Source organism: Sus scrofa, chromosome 5 (genome assembly GCF_000003025.6).
Source record: "Sus scrofa isolate TJ Tabasco breed Duroc chromosome 5, Sscrofa11.1, whole genome shotgun sequence".
NCBI classification, from domain to species: Eukaryota; Metazoa; Chordata; class Mammalia; order Artiodactyla; family Suidae; genus Sus; species Sus scrofa.
Genome location: NC_010447.5, coordinates 54,471,722 through 54,492,637, shown reverse-complemented (window position 1 = coordinate 54,492,637; position 20,916 = coordinate 54,471,722). Strand labels below are relative to the sequence as shown.

At 38.2% G+C, this 20,916-nt stretch overlaps 1 protein-coding gene across 8 annotated transcripts in view; it reads left to right on the top strand.

Annotated features, from left to right (window-relative positions):
- PIK3C2G (phosphatidylinositol-4-phosphate 3-kinase catalytic subunit type 2 gamma) overlaps window positions 1–18,015 on the top strand; it is a 374,898-nt gene extending 356,883 nt beyond the window's left edge. For 5 of the 8 annotated variants that reach the window (XM_013988351.2, XM_021092291.1, XM_021092287.1 and 2 more), the window contains 3 exons: window positions 1,379–1,453; window positions 6,212–6,337; window positions 17,221–17,445. In XM_013988351.2, the coding sequence (XP_013843805.1) occupies window positions 1,379–1,453; window positions 6,212–6,337; window positions 17,221–17,373 (354 nt within the window). In that variant the 3' untranslated portion in view covers window positions 17,374–17,445. Of the gene's footprint in view, window positions 1–1,378; window positions 1,454–6,211; window positions 6,338–17,220 lie in introns of all 8 variants that reach the window. The other 3 variants (XM_021092290.1, XM_021092292.1, XM_021092289.1) reach the window with 1 other exon arrangement.

Sequence of the window (20,916 nt, the reverse complement as noted above, 5' to 3'; positions counted from 1 at the left end):
ATCATGCCAATGAGTTTGTTACTGATTTGACTTATTTTTTTTTTTTTTTTTATCTTTTGTCTTTTTAGGGCTATACTCGCAGCATATGGATGTTCCCAGGCTAAAGTTCGAATCGGAGCTGTAGCTGCAGGCCTACGCCACAGCCACAGCAGTGAGAGATCTGAGCCTTGTCTGCAACCTACACCACCGCTCACAGCAATGCTGGATCCTTAACCCACTGAGCGAGGCCAGGAGTCGAACCCATGTCCTCCTGGATACTAGTCAGGTTCTTAACCCACTGAGCCAAATAGGAACTCCTCTTACTGTTTTGAAAGCAGAAACTATTTTGATCATTTTTCTGTGCCTTTCACAGACCATCAAAAGTGCTAAACACAAGGTAGTTTGATTTTTGATTTGATTGAAAAAAATATATATATATATATTGGAAATCACCTATTGATGACAAGAGTTCTATTAAAGGCTTAAGCCGGTGTGAAATGAAGCAGAAGACAATCCTAATTAAATTCATGAAGACCTGAAATCATCCCATTCTACACGAACTAACACACAGAAAGACTGGGACCATTAACTAACACATCATTTCTTTAACAGAAGCATACAGCAGACCACATATCACAAGTATTTTTATTGTACATTGTCATTTTATAAAAAGACCCTCTTCATGCTGGCCAGCTTGATTTTCAAAATTGTAATTTGGCAGGCACCTAGGTGAGGAAAATGCTTTTTTATTATGTTGTTTTGCTACTGGCATAGACCTCAGGTTTTGATAGTTCTATCATATTTTAATCATCGTCAGTTGATTTCTACCAAAGCCTATATTATCCTATGATTGGAAACATTTAAGTTTAAAAAAACTTGAGGGAAAAGTCTCATAAATTATTCATCAAAAAGATAATAACCTATTAAATACAATTAAACTTTGGATTAATCTACAGGCGTTTCCAAAGTGTCTGATATTTTTAAACCATGTACCTTCATCACATTCCTGATAAAGTTTTATCTAGAAGTGCTCTTAATTTGAATCTGGCAGTTTCCTTTGCATTTGTTGTAGGGAGACTATGTAGGGTAGTGGTTAAGAGCATAGGATGGAAAATCCTTTCAAATAAAATAAAGACAATACTGGCTTAAGGATTATTTTAAGAGAGTGCTTTAAATAAATTAAATATTCATTACATGTTAGCTATTATTATTACTATGTATGAAAAATAAGCATCTCCCTCATATAAACATATGAAAATACTGAAGAATCGCTGGCATGCCCTATGATGTGAGATGATTTTATTTACTTCACAGTCGATATTGTGCTTTGTTTTTTTGACACCAACATGCTACTGCTTATTTTTTCCCTCAATTTTGATAAATTAATCATATTTTCAAGATACTTTCACTCATTGATCATTGGAGCAACAAAAGTAGCATTGAAAGCCATTTGAAGTGCTGTATGCAATCTGAGGTAAGAAATGAAGGCAAAAAATTAGTATATTTAATTATTAACAACACAATTTAGAAGTCAACATTGTGGACAGAAACTTACTAATACACATACATGCATACATTTTAATTTTTACAACGTAATAGCCAAGCTAAACTCCCCTATATTTTACTCTTTGGTTGAGAAAGGAGTCTCTTCCACCAATGAATGATGAGAATATCCTAAGGCTTTCATTTCTAATCTTTTCAGCTAAAGGGACCTCTATTTATTTATTTATTTGTTTGTTTGTTTATTTTTATCTTTTTGCCTTTTTCTAGGGCCGCTTCCTACGGCATATGGAGGGTCCCAGGCTAGGGGTCTAATCAGAGCTGTAGCTGCTGGCCTACACCAGAGCCACAGCAACGTGGGAACCAAGCCGCATCTGCGGCCTACACCACAACTCACAGCAACGCTGGATCCTTAACCCACTGAGCAAGGCCAGGAATCGAACCCACAACCTCATGGTTCCTAGTCAGATTCATTAACCACTGCGCCACGATGGGAACTCCGAGGGACCTCTTTTTAAACTTAAAAAAAAAAAATGATTTTTCAGGTATCATTAAAGTCCCTTTGCTATCTGATACATCTAAGAAATACAAACTAATTTTTAAAACTACTACAAATGCAGTAGTGCTTTTAAATGTTAAAACTGTGTTAACAAAAGCACCTATGTACATTCAAAAAACAGTATAATAGTAAATATGTATAAGACATTTATTTCCTCTGCAGGGAGTGCCTGGTCCTAATGTGGGTCCAGCTCCCTGCCTCCACACAAACATTCCTGGCAGGCACTCCGCCAATTAAATTGAATGTCCCTATTTCTGTTTCTCCCATGTACTCCACCAAGCAGGACACAGAGGGGAAAACTGTAGGAGGTTGAGACAAGGCATGGGGATGCAGCACCAAGATATGACTTTAGCTCACACTCCACCATCTATTAGGCCCCCAAGCAACTGTCAGGTCATCGTTACTCCTAGAAGATTTAAATAACCTGCTGTGCCTCCTGTCAAGGAGATTTTTAATGAGTTAGTGGCAGAAGTCCAGAGAGGTGGGGAGGCTATCACAGAAGAGTAAACAAGGTCTCAGGAAAAGAGAGACAGCCATTAGAGATCAAGTCTCCAGGAGGAAGGCATGATGACCAAGGATTCATTCTGAGATGGAATACAAGTAATGATGATCCAGTCTTGCTCCAGTTGGGGCAAGAAGGAATCAGAAAGAGTAGTAAGTCTAATTGTCTACCGTAATCTGAGAGATGAGATAAAGTCGAAGTTTTAGAAGCAGAGCATTAAGATATCGGACATAACAAACCAAGCTTAACACAGATATTCCTGATGTAATGATGTGGATAAGAAGATAGCTTTAGCAGAGAGATGTCTTCAAACAGTGTAGCATTCAGGGTGAATACTTAGGACAGATCTTGGAAACAGACCCCAAGATACATATATTTTACCCTGTTCTGAGCTTTTAAATGCTTGGTATTACAATAAGAAATATTGAAATAGGTTAAGAGAAACTACTTAAACAGAATCTTAGGAAGTTAGCAAGACTTTTGGTTTTTATATTACATTGTAAATAATGATTCAGCCAATAGCTATGAACTATTTTCAAAGATCTAGGCACTATGAATTTTATAGCTCATTCACTCAGTCATTTGCTACCTATTTATTTACTTAGTCAAGTACTGTGTTAAGTATAGGACTTTTATGAAAGGAAGGAATGCTATGAGAGGAAGGCATAGATATGAAAGGAAAGAAACAAAAAAAAGGAAGGCCCAACCTCAAGTGAGGATTTAAAAATTTTAATTGCAGAAGTTTCTGTTGTGGCTCAGTGGTAACGAACTCTACTAGAATCCATGAGGTTGTGGGTTTGATCCCTGGCCTCGCTCAGTGGGTTAAGGATCTGGTGTTGCCATGAGCTGTGGTGTAGATCGCAGATACGCCAATCTGACGTTGTTGTGGCTGTGGTGTAGACTGGCAGCTGCAGCTCTGATTTGATGCTCCGATTCGACCCCTAGCCTGGGAACCTCCATATGCTGCAGGTGGCCCTGAAAAAAATAAAAATGAAAACAATTGGATATTCAAGAATCTCATTAAAGACACTCATTGAAACGGAAACCCAAACCTTTAGTTTCTAAATGCTTGGTTAAGGCTGGTTCCCCTTCTGTGATTTGGAGTTTATTCCTCAATGGGGAATCCTTGAATGTTTTAAGGAAAAAAGTAACATGATCAAAGCAGCTTTACAGAAAGGTTAACTACAACAGTGATGATATACAGGGTGAAGGAAGGAAGTGGGAAGACTGGGACATCAAAATAATTAAAATCTAATTATAGTAAGTTAGGAATAAAGATCTGTGGTTGCAGATGAACCAGGGAAAATAGGGAGGATATTGATCTTGCTACTTTACTTGGATTTGAAGATGACAAGGGAGACACTAGAGAAAAGTATCACTTAATACTGTTTTAACAAGTTGGAAAAAAATCAGTTTTGGAGTGATGAAGAAGGACAAGGTAGATTTTGGGTAGAGTTTCTACAAAGGTGCCTATGGAAATAGTCACAGGTCACTAAGCTGAGGTTGTAAGGATGAATCAGAAAGTCTCATTTGGGAGACATCTACATCAGTGCTTCTCATTTGGGATCAATTATGCTTCCCTTCTGCCCCCTGGTGACATTTAGCAATGTCTGGGGACATTTTTGGTTGTCACCACCGGGAAGATGGTGCTATCACAATCTGGTAGGCAGAGGTCAGTGATATGGTTAAAATATCCTCAATGCTCAGAACAGCCCCCTGCAACAAAGAATTATTTGGTTCCAAATGCCAATAGTGCCAAAGTTTCAAAATCCTGCTCATAAATGTCATAGTACATTCAAGGTGTCTTGTCCAATCAGTGCATATAGTGCATTCCTGTTCAATTCATAGAAAATAAAAGTAGTTACAAACATTTATTGAATTTTACTCTATTTCAGGTACTATCCTCACATCACATGGTTTATTTTATTAATCTTTTGAATTCTATGAGATAGATCTTGCCTTTATCCTCATTTAACAGATTGAGAAACTGATCCACAGAACACTTAAGATATATATCAAAAGCCACATAGTTGGCAAATTGGGGTGCCCAGATCATGAGCAGAAAGTCCTTTTCCAGAATCATGATTCTGACCACTAAGATGGAGAATACAGTAATTATAGGTATGGTTACCCCCAAGCCCAATGGTAGAAAAATTACAGAGAACAAAACCAATGGATTCTCTTCATTCTTCTCTCTCACACACACATGCGTGCGTGCACAAAATCCACTCTATCAAATATCAACAGCAGTGTTTTTCTGTGTCACAGAAAATTCCATCATGCCACTGACACATTTCAGAGCTCCTCCTCCTGAGGGAGGGTTTCGAGGTGGGAAAGGATACCTTGAGCTCCATCTAAAGCAGCAGTTTTGACAGTCTAAGCATTTTGATGTATGTGTGTCCAGATGTATTTTTATCTGTTTTGTGAATAAATAATAACCATATTTTCCTAATGACATATTTTTGCCATGTAAATTAGAATGTAATAAAAGTTAGGCCTATAGTAATATGTATCACAGCTTCTTACCTTCCAATATACTTTCCTGGAGGCCAAAGACAGACATAAAATTAAAGCTAATGACACTGGGGAAGCACTGGATATTTATATGTGAGTATCCCTGTGATTCAGAATAAAAATATTTGTTGAAAACTACTGATTTGATAGTTAGAGTGTATTCACCAAGATAAGCATTTAATTCCCCAATTTTGACTTTTAAATCATCCACTTTAAATATAAATTACACGAACATCTCTCATTTTATCAAACTAGAATGCATAGTTTTAGTACAGTTTACTCCATTTGGTCACAAAGTTAGAATCTATTTCTCTGAAGTATGGCATTTTCACTTTTTAAAACAGTGTACTCAGTCTTCACATTTATTAAGAAATAAAATATCCATAAGAAAAAAAGGCAGAAAAGAAGGGGAGAAGTTCTGAAGCCAGAATGGGAAAGTGCAGGGGGCGGGGGGGAGAGGATTGCCAGGGCAAGCTAGGAAGAGGGAAGCCAGAGGCCTCTTCATTCAATGTCCTTGATCTACCCATCAGGAGGCAACCTGGACAACTTTGGGGGCTCCGTAGAACACAATTTTAAAAGGATTATCCAAAATATATTAGGCTAATTTAGATAATAAAATTACTATAACTATCTTAAAATCTTGTTGGCACATTAAAGTTGTAGGTCTAATTGACATTTTAATTAAATTCTGTTGGAAAATATGCTATTATATAATATTCATTTACATATCATTAACTGCTACCTCTTACTGTATGGTTAAACTTGAACTTTCTGATTTTCAAGTGGTGTACGTTATCCTGAGGCACTCCATTCCTTTCTCTGCTAGTGGCTTATGTTCATCTCTTGACCATTTCTGTCAAAAATGCAAATTGAGATTCTATTATAGAAAAACCTAGAGTAAATTATACTTAATGGGCTTTTAAAGGTAGTTCTCTGACACAACACTCAATTTAAAATGGACAGTTTTCATCTTTTAAGCTGTATTTTGGGCTTATTTTTGAGCAGTGATGTATTCCTTTTGATTGTTCTCTTATTTTCTGATAAACAGTGACTGTAATAAATCTTGATCCTGCCTTTGGTCTAGATAGTTAGTAGCTGTGTATTTGTTTTCTTTGATAGCAACACACATTAATATTTATAACCGTTTTTCTTTGCAGCATCTCCCAGATGGCTCTGTGCCCAGTGCACATGTTGAATTTTATCTTCTACCATACCCCAGTGAAGTTCGTAGGAGGAAAACAAAATCTGTTCCAAAATGTACCAACCCCACTTACAATGAAATTGTAAGTATGATTCATCTCTTGTCCAGTTGTTTTGTATTTTTCTTTCCATTTTTCAGCTTAACAACCAAATATGGAAAATTTGCAGTAATCGGCAGCATTATTCCATAAAGGGAAGACATTTCCCAAAATAGCCACTGTGTGCTGATCACTGTTCTTGATGCTATAGGAACTGGAAAATACAGAAACTGCTCTCAAAGTGCTTATGAACCAATTTTCAAATTGTGGCAGCCTTCAGCAAGAGCACAAGACTATATGGCATTTGTTTCACCTACTAACATTATCCCTGACTTCATCTTATTTTTTCTAACCTTATTTTTCTTTACCTGGTTTTCCTTACTTAATAACTTTATTATAGTCTAATCTGAGTATAACAATAAACTTCATAAAATCTCTTTGAAAAGCTGATCAAAATAAGTACAAAACACAAATTAATTTATGTCATGTACAGCTAATTCATTTGTATTATATGATTGAGCATCCTATTCCCTAATTCTTTCTAAGGCAAACCATATATTCATTCTCTTGATTCCATCCTTTCCCATCTCCTCTGTTTCTTGCTCTGCTGATTATCTGCTCACCTTTTATTTCATTTTGTTTTGTTTTTTAATGGCCACACCCATTGCATATGAAAGTTCCCAGGCCAGGGATTGAGTCTGAGCTACAGCTACAACCTATGCTACAGCTGTGGCAACGCCAGACCCTTTAACCCACTGCTCTGGGCAGGGATCAAACCTGTGCCTCTGCAGTGACCCAAGCCACCATAGTCGAATTCTTAACCCACTGTGCCACAACAGGAACTCCCTTGCTCACCTTGTCTTAAGGTTATCTCACCTACTGGATCCTCAACTCAGAAGTATTTAAAAAAAGCAAAACAAACTCCTCAATTCGGCCTTTCTAAAGCATCCAGTTTCTTTCCTTTGCTGTCACCTCCAAACTTTTGCAAAATTAACTCACATTTCCTGCTCTCACTTCATCTCTTCCTTCCCACCCTGTAATTCTTTGCAGTGTAGATTCTGACCTTGACTAATGCTGCTTTATTCAGGCGGCATCAATAGACTCCCAGCTGCTTAGTCTACCAAGCCATCAGGCTCTTCACTCCTACACAGTTAGATGGCAGCACTGTTAACCGCTCCCCATCTCTTTTGTGTGTGTGTGTGTGTGTGTGTGTCTTTTTGCCTTTTCTAGGGACACTCCTGCGGCATATGGAGGTTCCCAGGCTAGGGGTCTAATTGGAGCTGTAGCCACCGGCCTACACGAGCCACAGCAACTCGGGATCCAAGCAGCATCTGCGATCCACACCGCAGTTCACAGCGACACTGGATCCTTAGCCCACTGAGCAAGGCCAGGGATCAAAGCTGCAACCTCATGGTTCCTAGTCAGATTCATTAACCACTGCGCCACGACAGGAACTCCTGCTCCCCATATCTTGACACTTCCCTTTTGCTTCTTGAGTTCTACCTTTTTCTTTTTCTTTTTTTTGCTATTTCTTGGGCCGCTCCCGCCGGCTTTTGGAGGTTCCCAGGCTAGGGGTCGAATCGGAGCTGTAGCCACAGGCCTACGCCAGAGCCACAGCAAGGTGGGATCCGAGCCGCGTCTGCAACCTACACCACAGCTCATGGCAATGCTGGATGGTTAACCCACTGAACAAGGGCAGGGACCGAACCCGCAACCTCATGGTTCCTAGTCGGATTCGTTAACCACTGCGCCATGACGGGAACTCCATTCTACCTTTTTTTTTGAAGTTCTGCCATGATCTATGTGTAACTCTGATAATCTTCTTTTTTAAATTTAATTTTTATTATAGTTGATTTACAGTGTTGTGTCAATTTCTGCTGTAGAGCACAGCAACCCAGACATAACACATAAATACATTCTTTTTCTCATATTATCTTCCATCATATTCTGTCCCAAGAGATTGGATATAATTCCCTATGCCATACAGTAGGACCTCATTGTTTATCCATTCTAAATGTAATAGTTTGCATCCACCAACCCCAAACTCCCCATTTATTCCCCCCTATCAAATTACCAATGACAGTCTTCACAGAACTAGAACAAAATACTTTAAAATTTGTATGGAAACATGAAAGACCCCAAATTGCCAAAGCAATATTGAAAAAGAAAAATGGAACTGGAGGAATCAGACTCCCTGACTTCTGACTATACTACAAAGTTAAAGTCATCAAAAGAGTTCTACCTTTTCTTAATTCCTTTCTATTGTCTCTTAACCACTCTCTCATTTTCCTTCATTGATATTCTTCCTCTGAAACTACTGTTTTTTGCTGGAATTCCATGATCTACCTTCATCTCCTTTTGATATATACAGTCAAAATTATCTTATGTGTCTACAAATTTTCATTTATCACCTGTTGGTAAGTTGCATCTGAATTTATTCCTCAAACCCTAGCTTCTCTCCTAAGCTTTAAACCTGTACTTCTGCTCGATTATTAAAGAGCCGCTATAGGATGTCTCCTACGGACTTTTAAACCAGACTTTCCTCCTCTGTTTGCCATCTCAGAAGATACTTTCTAATGACATCACCTTCTCCCTCACTCACATGTCCAGTTAATCCCCAAGTTTTTAAGTTCCACTTGTCCAGTCACCTACCTCTTAAACATCTCCTCTGTCTCAGCACTAATTCTTTGTTTGAGATCCTTGTAATTTTGGCTACTGTAGAAGTCTCCTATCTGCCTCCTATCTTGGGTTTTTCAATTAAGTCATTCAGAATTCTATTTAAGGTGTCAAAAAATACTCATATTATTATTCTATTTAACTTTTTTCAAATGTTCCCTACTGCCTACTGGATAATGTCTACAATCCCAAGCATGGCATTCATAGTCCTTAAAATTTGACTCAGTAGCTTTCCTGAGTTATCTCTCAGAACAGTATCATCCTTATATACCTTAAGAAAAATTTTGTTGTTTTCAGATAATTGTAGATTCACAAGCAGTTAGAAGAAATAATATGTAGATAATTCAAATACCCTTCCATTTCTTTTCAATAATGGTAACATCTTGCTTGGCTATTGACAATATCACAACTAGTAAATTGACAGTGATACAGTCCACTGATCTTATTCAGATTTCATGAGTTTTACATGTGTGGCTTTTGTGACCACCACCGCACTTAAGGTACAGAACATTTAAGGTACAAGGATTCCTGGTTGCTACGCTATCATAGCCACACTCTCCTCCCTCTAATGCCACACCAACCCCTGACATCTGTTAATCTATTCTCTATCTCTATAATTTTGTCATTTCAAATGTAATATAAATCTAATCATACAGTTTGTAACATTTTAAGATTGGGCTTTTTTTCACTGACCAAAATTCCCTAGTGATCCATTCAAGTAGCTGCATGTTTGTCAGTTTTCACTGCTGAATAGCAGTCATGACATGGTGGTATGACAGTTTCTTTAACTGTTCACCCATTAAAGGACATCTGGGTTATTTCTAGCTTGGAGCTATTGCAAGCAAAGCTGCTGTGAACATTGATGTACAGGGTTTTGTGTAAACACATAAGTTGTCATTTCCCTGAGACAAATGCTTAAAATGTAATTACTGGTATGGTAAGGCTGTATATAGTTTTTCAAGAAACCATCACTTTTTCTACGCTCCCACCAGCAATGTTTGTGCCAGTTTCTCTGCATCTTTGCCAGCATCTGGTGTTATTGAAAGGTATAGTGTGAAAGCTCATTGTGCCTTTTGTTTGTTTTTGCTTTTTAGGGCTGCACCCGCAGCATATGGAGGTTCCCAGGCTAGGGGTTGAATTGGAGCTACAGCTGCCAGCCTACACCACAGCCTCAGCAATGCGGGGTGTGAGCTGTGTCTATGACCTACACCACAGCTCAAAGCAATGGCAGATGGGTTTAACCCACTGAGAGAGGCCAGGGTTTGAACCCACATCCTCATGGATCCTAGTTGGGTTTGTTAACCTCTGAGCCACAAAGGGAACTCCACTCATTGTGCTTTTAATTCACACTTATCTAGTAACTAATGATGCAGAATTTCTTTTCATGTGCTTATTTACCCCATCTGCCTATCCTCTTTGCTGAAATGTCTCTTTATACCTTTGTTCATTTTCTAATTAGATAGTTTGCAGTTTTACTCATTTTTATTACTAACTTTTGAGATTATTTATATACTATGGATAATATTCCTTTGTCAGATGTGAGGTTTGCATATATTTTCTCTCAGTCTGTAGCTTGTCTTTTCATCCTCTCTCAGGGTCTTTCACAGAGTAAAAGTTTGCTCATGCCCTTCCTCTGCTCCATACTTAGTCACATTCTCAAGTCACACAGTTTGTCATTCCCTGAATAGTCCCTAGGACCTCTGCAATGGAGCTCATGTAACCCTCTCCTGCCCTTCTCTGCCAACTTTGAGGCTCACCTCAAATACAGACTCTTACACTACACTTACCACCTCTTACTTAGTCCTACACGGTCTTTGCTTCTGGTACACTGAAAACTTCTTGAGGACAAGGAAAATGTCTTACCTTTGTTAGTATCTCCGAAACTTAGCTACTTCTTAAAAGACTTGTGAAATTAAATATTTGGGGTAGCTTTGTAAGGAACACTTTGTGTATATGTGTTTAAAATGTAAACTATCAAATACTTAATATATATTCACGCTTACATATAATTTAGTGAGGAAAGATATTTTGACATTTTATTATTTGTCATGATGTCAACATCTAGAGATATACACCTCTCAACTATATAGAACTAGTTTCTTTACCTTCTGGGTATAAGACCCCATATGTCAATATCAAGAAGTTTCTCAGACTCTATGTTGTACTTCAGCATTTGTAATCTAAGGAAACATATAATGACAAAAAGCCACTAACGATTCAGGAATTTAGGAGTCTGCATTGTGGCTTAGCAGGTTAAGAACCTGACTAGTATCCATAAGGATGCTGGTTCGATCCCTGACATAGGTTAGTGGGTTAAGGATCCAGCATGGCCGCAAGGTGCAGTGTACGTAGGTTGCAGATGCAGCTTAGGCCAGCAGCTGCAGCTTCAATTCAGCCTCTAGGTCTGGGAACTGCTATATAACATGGGTGCAGCTCTAAAAAAAAAAAAAAAAAAAAAAAAAAAAAAAGGAAAATACAGATGTTTAAATAAAATTTGCATTTTATTTTTTTAAGCTATATGTACCATAAAAAAGTGGTAAATGCATATGCATGGAGATTATTTTATAATGCTTTCTATGTTCATAAATTTTCTGATGCCTTGCAAATACTTCTGAATCCTCACACATTCATGGCCCATTGACTGGAAATCATTGTAGTACTTTCACCATCAGCCCTTACTTGTAGCTTGGACATACTTTTTATACATTGAACACATTTTAAATTGTTGCAAAAGTAAGAATACATAGCCCACGGTCTCTGCATAGCAAATTCCAATTTAAACATAACCCAGATGAATAGAAATGTAAATTTATGTGTGGATACGTGACTACTTTAATAGTAATGATCATTGTATCATCAAATTTAGCAGGGAAGCTGGTTGAATTTAGAAAGTGGTAAGGAAAAAAAAGGTAAGGAAAAAAAAAAAAAGACTACAGTATTTTTATTTTTCTCCCATTATGCTCTGTCTGTATCAATACAACAAGAATCTTTAGAAGAAATGCCCCCCAAAAAAGTGCACCAGTTTTAACTCTGGTTTTATTTTCTTGCCACCTCAGCTGTTATCGAGGCCCCATCTCTATGAGAAACCCCTCAGTTATTTCCGTGCATTCTCAGAAGCACCTTATACAGTCATCCCTCATCCCTTCATGTCTACAGGGGAGCTGGTTCCCTGGATACCAAAATTCACAGATGCCCAAGTCCTTCATATAAAATGACATAGTATGTGCATATAATGTATCCACATCCTCTCATATATTTTAAATCATCTCTAGATTACATGTAATACTTGATGTAATATAAATGCTATGTAAGTAGTTGCTGGTGTGCAGCAAATTCAACTTTTGCTTTTTAGAACTTTCTGGAATTTTTTTCCCTGAATATTTTTGATTCATGTTTGATTGACACCTGAATGCAGAACCCAGGGATACTGAGGGACAACTTTATGTGCCCTTTCTAGGGAGCCCAGTATGTTATCCCATGGCATCCACCTAATTTTTAACTTCTCCTCCTGCTTTGCTTCCTAATTATTGCTACATCAGCCCCTCTACACACCTGGGATTTCTCAAACTGCCAAAGCCATGCAATATTCCGGGATGTGGGAGAAAACAACCTTATCCCCTTTTTTTATATAAATATCTTAGGAAATATACTGCATCATTGATGTCTTACAAAGCTTTTCATGAAAACAGTTCTTTAAATTTTTATTCATAACCCTCTTTCTCCCTGATACCCAGACCTGAGAGAAACTGGGTCAGGAACATGACCTAGTGTCTCTTTGGGATTCACTCTTAAGATATTAAAGCTTAGGTACAGGGCCAAGCTTGTCTACTTGACACTTCCCAAAGTGATTCCCAGCAGGCTTTGCCAGCAGCCTTCCTGAAAACCCCTGTCATATACAGATCCCCGTGGTGGACATGGCCGGGCTCAAGAGGGCGGGGCTGGCAGTCGGAGTGCTAACAGAACTGCCCCTACACGCTTTCAGAAGCAGAGCTGAGCACTGACTCCAATGCCATTGCTCTTTCAATTTTACTGCTTTTGGCATCTGGTTAAAAACTATTGTTTTTTAGTTATTCATTAGAAAGATGGATTCTATTTTAAAACAATTATATTGCTACAGTCAATGTATTTCATATATTGTATTCCTTTCTTAGATATTATCCTACTATAAGGTATAGAGGGGATATTAGAAAGGATAGAAGAATGCTCTGTGTGTTTCTCATACCTTAAAATATCATGCAGAATGTGCATGACTGTCTAGCATAGAGTGAGGGATATGGTACACTCAGTAAGCAATGGCGATTGTTATCTGTATTCTTCTCTCATTTGATACTCACAATATGATGAAAATTCTATTTGCAAATGAAGACATTGAGGCCTTGAGGTAAATATTTTGATCAGGGCTATATAACTAGATTTCAATTCCAGAACTGCCTGACTCCAAAGCCCCAACTGATCCACTACACTCTTCTGTGCTATCACCCTTTCTCTCCACCCACAGAGTTCTGGTCTCACTCACTTTGAACTCTCCCTTTCATTGTCCTGCCTTCTCACCCTTCTTCCCATCAGCCCTAAGCACAGTTCACTTTCCCCTTGCAATTATTAGAATACCCTGCCAGTCATTAAAATATTCTTTAGATTTATTTACTAGACTCCAGTATCAAATATCATACAGTGAGTATTTGTATATAACTCAATAGATATTAAATTACCCCAAACAATTCTTTTTACTTGATGTGACAATTTCAAACCTACAAATTCAGTGTTTGTCAGAAGGCAATTAAGATGACACATGCCTATGGGTAAAAAGTATTATAAAGTGAAATTAAAAGAGTGGTGCATTTTTGGTTCTGTTCATGTCAAGGCAGATATATATTAAATTGTTTAGTCTCAAAGAATATTATCATCTGTGTACTTCTCTAGCATTCCCCACTAATTGCATGGTAAGAAAAAAGTGCTTTTTAAAAAAACATGGATGCAGTAAAGCTATTAAAATAAATATATATCATCTATGATGTGCAATGATTACTCATTTATAAAACTACAGTCACTTTCAAGAAAATAATTTTTAGGAGTTCCCTTGTGGCTCAGTGGTAACCACCCTGTGTAGTATCAATGAGGATGCGGGTTTGATCCCTGATGCTGCTCAGTAGGTTAAGGATCTGGCGTTACTGTGAGCTGTGGGGTGTAGGTCGCAGATGCAGGTCGGATCCTGTGTTGCTGTGGCTGTGGTGTAGGCCCACAGCTGCAGCTCTGATTTGACCCCTAGCCTGGGAACTTCTATTTGCCATGGGTCCAGCTCTAAAAAGAAAAGAAAAAAAAAGAAAGAAAATAACTTTTGCATGAAACACAGGGGAAAAATCCATAAGAAATATAAACCTTGGAGTTCAAATGTTTGTATTTTAACCAGGAAGGCAATAAATTCATAATGATTTATTAGAGAATTTCAGCTTGCTAAATACCTGGGAGACTCAATTTTGTCCACAGCTGTTATCTCCAGTCAACTAAGGCAAACTTCCAAGAAACAACTGTTCTTTATTGCGTATATTTGATGGATCTTTTCCACTTATAATTCATTACTGTTTTCTGGCTTGGTAGTAAGGCTTATAGTCATTATCTCATCTTATTCTCCATCACAGTGCTAAAAAGGTAAATATTATTATCGCCACATTCAAATGAGAAAATACATTCAGATGGCCCCCAACTTATGATGGTTCGACCTGCAATTTTTTTACTTTACAATGCTGCAAAGCAATACACGTTCAGTAGAAACTGTATTTTGAATTTTGATCTTTTCCCAAGTTATTGATATTGCAGGATGATACTCTCTCCTAATGCTGGGCAGTGGCAGCTCCCAGCCATGAAATCACAAGGGTAAACAACCAATACACCTACAACAACTTTTGTACCCATACAACCATTGTGTTTTCTACTTTCAGTATATCATTCAGTAAATTACATGAGACACTCACACTTTATTATTGAAGAGGCTTTGTGTTAGATGACTTTTTTTTTTCTTTTTAGGGCTGTACCTGCGGCATATGGAAGTTTCCAGGCTAAGGGTCGAATAGGAGCTGCAGCTGCAGGCCTGCACCACAGCCACAGTGACATGAGATCCAAGCTGTAACTGTGACCTACGCCACAGCTTGTGGCAACACCTGATCCTTAACTCACAGAGCAAGGCCAGGTATCAAACCCACATCCTCACAGAGACTAGTTGGGTTCTTAACCAGCTAAGCCCCAATGGAAACTCCTGTGTTGGATGATTTTGCCCAGTTCTAGGTTAATGGAAGTGTTCTCAGCATGTTTAAGGTAGGCTAGGCTAAGCTATGATGTTTGATAGATTAGGTATATTAAGTGCATTTTTGGCTTACAATATTTTCAGTTTACCACAGGATTTTTAGGATGTAACTCCACTGCATGTCAAGGAGGATCTGTAGTTGATAACAGATTCATGTAAATATAAATCATTGATATGTTCCCTAGACATTTTTATCTTTAGTGCTAATTTATATGATTCACAGAGTTCCTAAGCCAGATTTTTTTTCAAAAGCCTAGCTTAGAATTATTCCTTTTTTTTTTAACACACAGCAATGCTTTGAGGGCCCCTTCATCTATTTTCTCTGTAAAATAAGAGATGAGTTGATCTGCTGAAAGAGTTATGGGGAGGAAAGTGGAAGATCCTTTAGTCAGTTTAAAATAACCACTATAGAGAAAAGGAGAATGAGCTTACTTCTCTGAAGTCCTGGAAAGATAAGCATTTAGGAGATAACAGTGGTTCACAGAGTCCACACTGAGCAACCCATTGCAATTAAAGAAGACGAATTACATTGGTAGACTTTCGAAATTTCTAAGGCAACCCTTAAAATCCTTTACTATCCCAGGGAACTCAATACATTAAATGGAATGAGTTGAATAAGCAATCCTAAGAAACTTAAAAGGTAATCTCCTATCTGAAATGGGAGTAAAATTCTATAAAAGTAGTTAGCCAGAAGCTGTCACATGAAGCAGGGTAGACTAAATTAACATATAATATCATATCTCATGTCTATTGAGTGAATTAGTATTTACTTGATAAGTACAACATTGCTCAGAGCAGCTAACAGATTAATCTTGAACAGAATTTCATTGATAACCTAATGGGTTCATAAATGGTAGGCAAATATGGTGCCATGGGCAGAATCAAAGCTATACACACTGGGAAGGGCTTTCTTCTCAATTTGTTTCCCATGACTCTTTTTTGCATATATAGAGAACGCTTCTTTCTAGCTTGTAGCTTAGCTATAAAAAGCAAGCACATTTGTAGCATCATATGAAACTCCTTTTCTAAATGTGCTATAAGGAGTTTCCTTGGCAACCATGTTGGATTTATACACAGCTCTCCCCTCCTTTTAAGATGGATAGCTAATTTCTTGATAGTACTACACTCTTAAAGTTTCTTTACCACTGCAGGCATCCAGTGGTAATGTCTGACTTACTTCTTGGATATTATAATACATAGTTGAACAGCTCTCTTTTTTAAAAACAGTTGCATGACTAGTAAGTGAAAAAGAGCAAGACACAAAACTGTACTCCTACCATAATTACAGCTCATTTTCTTAAAAAGTGATTATATAGAGAAAACAAAAAGCACATCAAAATGTTAACTATAATTATCTCCTAATGGTAGAAATACAGTTTTTTCCTTTCTTTTTTCTTTTTTTGTCTCATCCCCATATTTTATTTAATGAGCATATATTTACATAACTAAAAATTAAATAATTTTAAATAAATTAAAAGTAACCATAGAGCGACTTCTTCACATGTAGAAGAAAACATTGTTGTACTACATTAAATTAACACAAGGACATCATGGCGATTGGTCTGCTTTTTCCATTAGCCTTCAACAAAGAAAAATGGTGTTCAATGTCCCATATTGCACAGTAAATTCAAGGACAGTTAAAAGGTGATGGGCATTTGAAACTTATTCCTAGAAAATGATTTACAGTCTTATTAAGTTAGGGGTAGACAATCATTAAAGGAATCAGAGTAAATTCTAAGCTTCTTAGAGAAATATTCTGTCATTAAACTCCTTTGTGTTAGCAGATCCTTTAGTTCTTCATAATTAGATTCAGGAATGAAAGATTCTAACATTAACCTGTCTGTTCAAAGGTACAAGATATTAGCATGCAAATATTTTTGTTAAGATAAATGTATTTTAAAAGATGCCTTTAAGCAAATCTGACTCATCTTCTCATCATTCTCTCCCTTTTCAGGTAGTATATGATGAAGTCACAGAGCTCCAAGGACATGTCTTAATGCTTATTGTGAAGAGCAAAACCACGTTTGTAGGAGCAATCAACATCCGACTTTGTAGTGTTCTGCTCAATGAAGAAAAATGGTATCCACTAGGAAACAATATAATTTGAGCATGACTCTGAACATATGCATTTATTAACTACTTGTATTTTTTTCACTTTGGGGCCTCTCTATCACAAGGTCAGGGCATTTATGTTATCAAAGATAGTGTGGTGTGCTAAGGACAAAAAGAAATCAGGATCAGTCTTTTATAGTTATTTATTCTCTATCTGGGTTTCATTATTTTCTTAGAAACTTTTCTCCAATTGATTGTGCAATATTCAATGTGTAAAATAAGGACAGGAGTTCCCATCGTGGCTCAGTGGTTAATGAATCCGACTAGGAACCATGAGGTTGGAGGTTCAAACCCTGGCCTTGCTCAGTGGATTAAGGATCTGGCGTTGCCGTGAGCTGCAGTGTAGGTCACAGATGAGGCTCGGATCCCGCATTGCTATGGCTCGGGTGTAGGCCAGGGACTACACCTCCGATTAGACCCCTAGCCTGGGAACCTCTATATGCCATGTGTGCAGCCCTAGAAAAGGCAAATAAATAAATAAATAAATAAATAAATAAATAAGAAAAGGACATTTAATTTTAATATATCTTTTAAATCAAACATGCATTCACATTTTAATTGTGTGCCTACAATTAAAGGAAATATTTTAATGTATTTTCCAGAAAAGACAAGCAAATAAATAAATCTCACCAATTACTTCATGACTTCAGTATATCTGTAACAACAATTTTTAAATTTGAATTAAATATATACCTTCATATCCACTTACAGTCTAATTTATTGAAGGGATTAGTAAGCTCCAGGAGAATGCTGAATTATTTTCTATCAGAAGAACCAAACGTAAGTACCTGAAATTCTTAAATCCAATTTTTGGATGAAACTATTTTGTAGTTTTTCACCCTCTCCAACACCAACCAATTCGTCATCACCCAACCAGAAGCATTATCACATTTTAAATTTTATTATCCCCTACTTCAAAGATCTCCAACTCTGAAACCCTCCCCTCCAATCAAAACCTCTCTGCACCACAAAAAGTTTTCTTAGTTCTAAACCTACTATCATACTCATCATGACCTGAGTAAATAACCCAACATATTTCTACTTTAAAGGAATTAAATAGGTTTTTTTTTAATTCCTGCCAATTAAATCATTAAAGCTCTTGCTTTAGTCAGTGTTTTCCTCTGTGTGAATAAAAAGTAACTTAAGCCCTTTGTATATGGTCATCTGCAAAACCATGTAATCATGTGAAAGACTGTATGTTTATTCACTGAAAATATTTGAGTGCCTGGTATAGGCTGATATGGGCTCATTTAAAACACGTGATCATGTGAGTCTAGTAAGCCATTAATGCCACTGGGCAATGATTCTGTATGTTTCAGGTCCATTCACTCTCCCTTTCTAATAGACAATTAGAAAAGGGAGAAGGGTGATTGCATATCCTTCTCTCTGCTGAAACCCCAGCACCTACTACCATAATCCTCTCAGCTGATGACTTTGTTTCCTACTTTACTTAGAAACAGGAATCAGTCAAAAAAAAACCTCCACATATTCCACAAGCACATCTATTCTACCCCCTGCCCCCCGCCAGCCAGCAAATTCTGTGTTCCACCTTCCTACTTATTATCATAGAAAAACTACCCATGCTCATACCTAAAACAAGTCACTCAACTTGTACACTTGATCTCAGACCCTCTGACCTACTCACAAACATTACTAGAGTCCTCTATTCAAAAGCATCATTTCTTTATTCTCTACTGGATAATTCAGCATACAACCATGATGTTACATGGATATATGATGATACAACCATTATAAAAAAAATTTCTCTGGGAGTTCCTGCTGTGGCACAGGAAGTTAAGAATCCGACTACAGCAGTTCCACTCTCTGCAGAGGTGCAGGTTAGCTTCCTCAGCCCAGCACAGTGGGTTAAAGGATTTGGCATTGCCACAGCTGTGGCATGGGTCCCAGTTGAGGCTAGGATTCAGTTCCTGGCCTGGGAACTTCCATATGCTGTGGATGCATCCATAAAGTAAAAAAAATAATAATAATTAAAAAAAAATTCTCAGCACCTCTATCTCCTTTCCAAATACTCATCCAATTTCTTTGCAGCAAAAGTCGTCAAAATGGTTGTCTCTAATTTCTGCCTCCAGTTTCTCCCCTCTCATTTTCTCTCAGAGTATTCCAAGGAGGTGTTCGTCCCAAACACTTCAACAAAACTGCTTTTAAAAGAGGTCCTTACTGGAGTTCCCATTTGGCATAGCAGAAAGGAAACTGAGGACACAGGTTCAATCCCTGGCCTTGCTCAGTGGGTTAAGAATCTGGCATTGATCAATAAATCTACCTTTCTCAATACTCTTCATTTGGCTGCCAGAACACAATACCCTCCTTTGCCTTCCTTTTGTAGCATTGATTCCTCCTCAGTCTTCTGTGCAGAAACATCCTCTTCTCCACAACCTCCAGGGCTCACAGCTTGGTCCTCTTCTCCATTAACCTTCACTCCCTAGTGATCTCATCTATTTTTATGGCTTTAAATATCATCCATATGCTGATTATTCCCTGTTTTATAACTCCAACCCAAAGAGTGTCCAAGAGGGAGGAGTAGGAAGACTCGGAACTCACTTCCTCCCATAGGCACACCAAAATTACAACCATTTACAGAGAAACTATCAATGAGAACAACCGGAAGATAGCAGAAGAGATCTACAGCTAGAGGTATAAAGAAGGAATCACAGTGAGATGAACAGGAGGATCTAACACACAGTACAGTCAAGACGCACACCCATGGGCAGGTGATCGCAAGTGGGAGGGTAATCACAATTGCAGAGATTCCTCCAAAAGATCAAGGAGTCAGAGCCCCACATTGAGCTCCCCTGACCAAGGACTGGGAAGATGAGCCCCCCAAATGTCTAAGGCCAGCAGAAGTTGTAGTCAAGAAATTTGGAGGGCTGAAGGAAACAGACTCTGCTCTTAAAAGGTTCACACAAAATCTCACATGCCCTGGGCTGAAGCAGTAATTTTAAAGGAACCCAGGTCAGACCCAGTTGATATCTGAGAGCCTCCTGGAGAGGGAGGAGACAACTAAAAGTCACCCTGGGGACACAGATGCTAGTGGCATCCTTTAGAAGTTTATTCTGCTGCAAGGACACTGGTGCTACCCAGAACCATTTTGGAGTCCTTCTTCTAGCATTATTAGCACTGGGACCTGGTTCCACCCACCAGTAGCTGGCAGTCACTACACTAATAAGGCCTGCAACCAACCAGGCTAGGGGCCAGCCACACTTGCCAGCATTTTCACAGTCCTTGGCCCCACCACAACAGAAGGGCCTGTGTGGACCCCCCCCCCCCCGGGCCATCCCTAGAGCACACAGTTCTGGTGAACAGAGGGGACTGTACTGGTAAGAGGACACAACAGGGTGTCTGCTACATGGGACCACTTCTCCAAGATCAGGAAATATATTTGACCTACCTAATACATAGAGATAAAGAGAGAAGCGGACAAAATAAGGTGGCAGAGGAATCTTTTTGAAATGAAGGAACAAGATAAGACCCTAGAAGAAGAGCCAAGGGAAGTGCAGAGAAGCAAGCAATCCAATCAAGA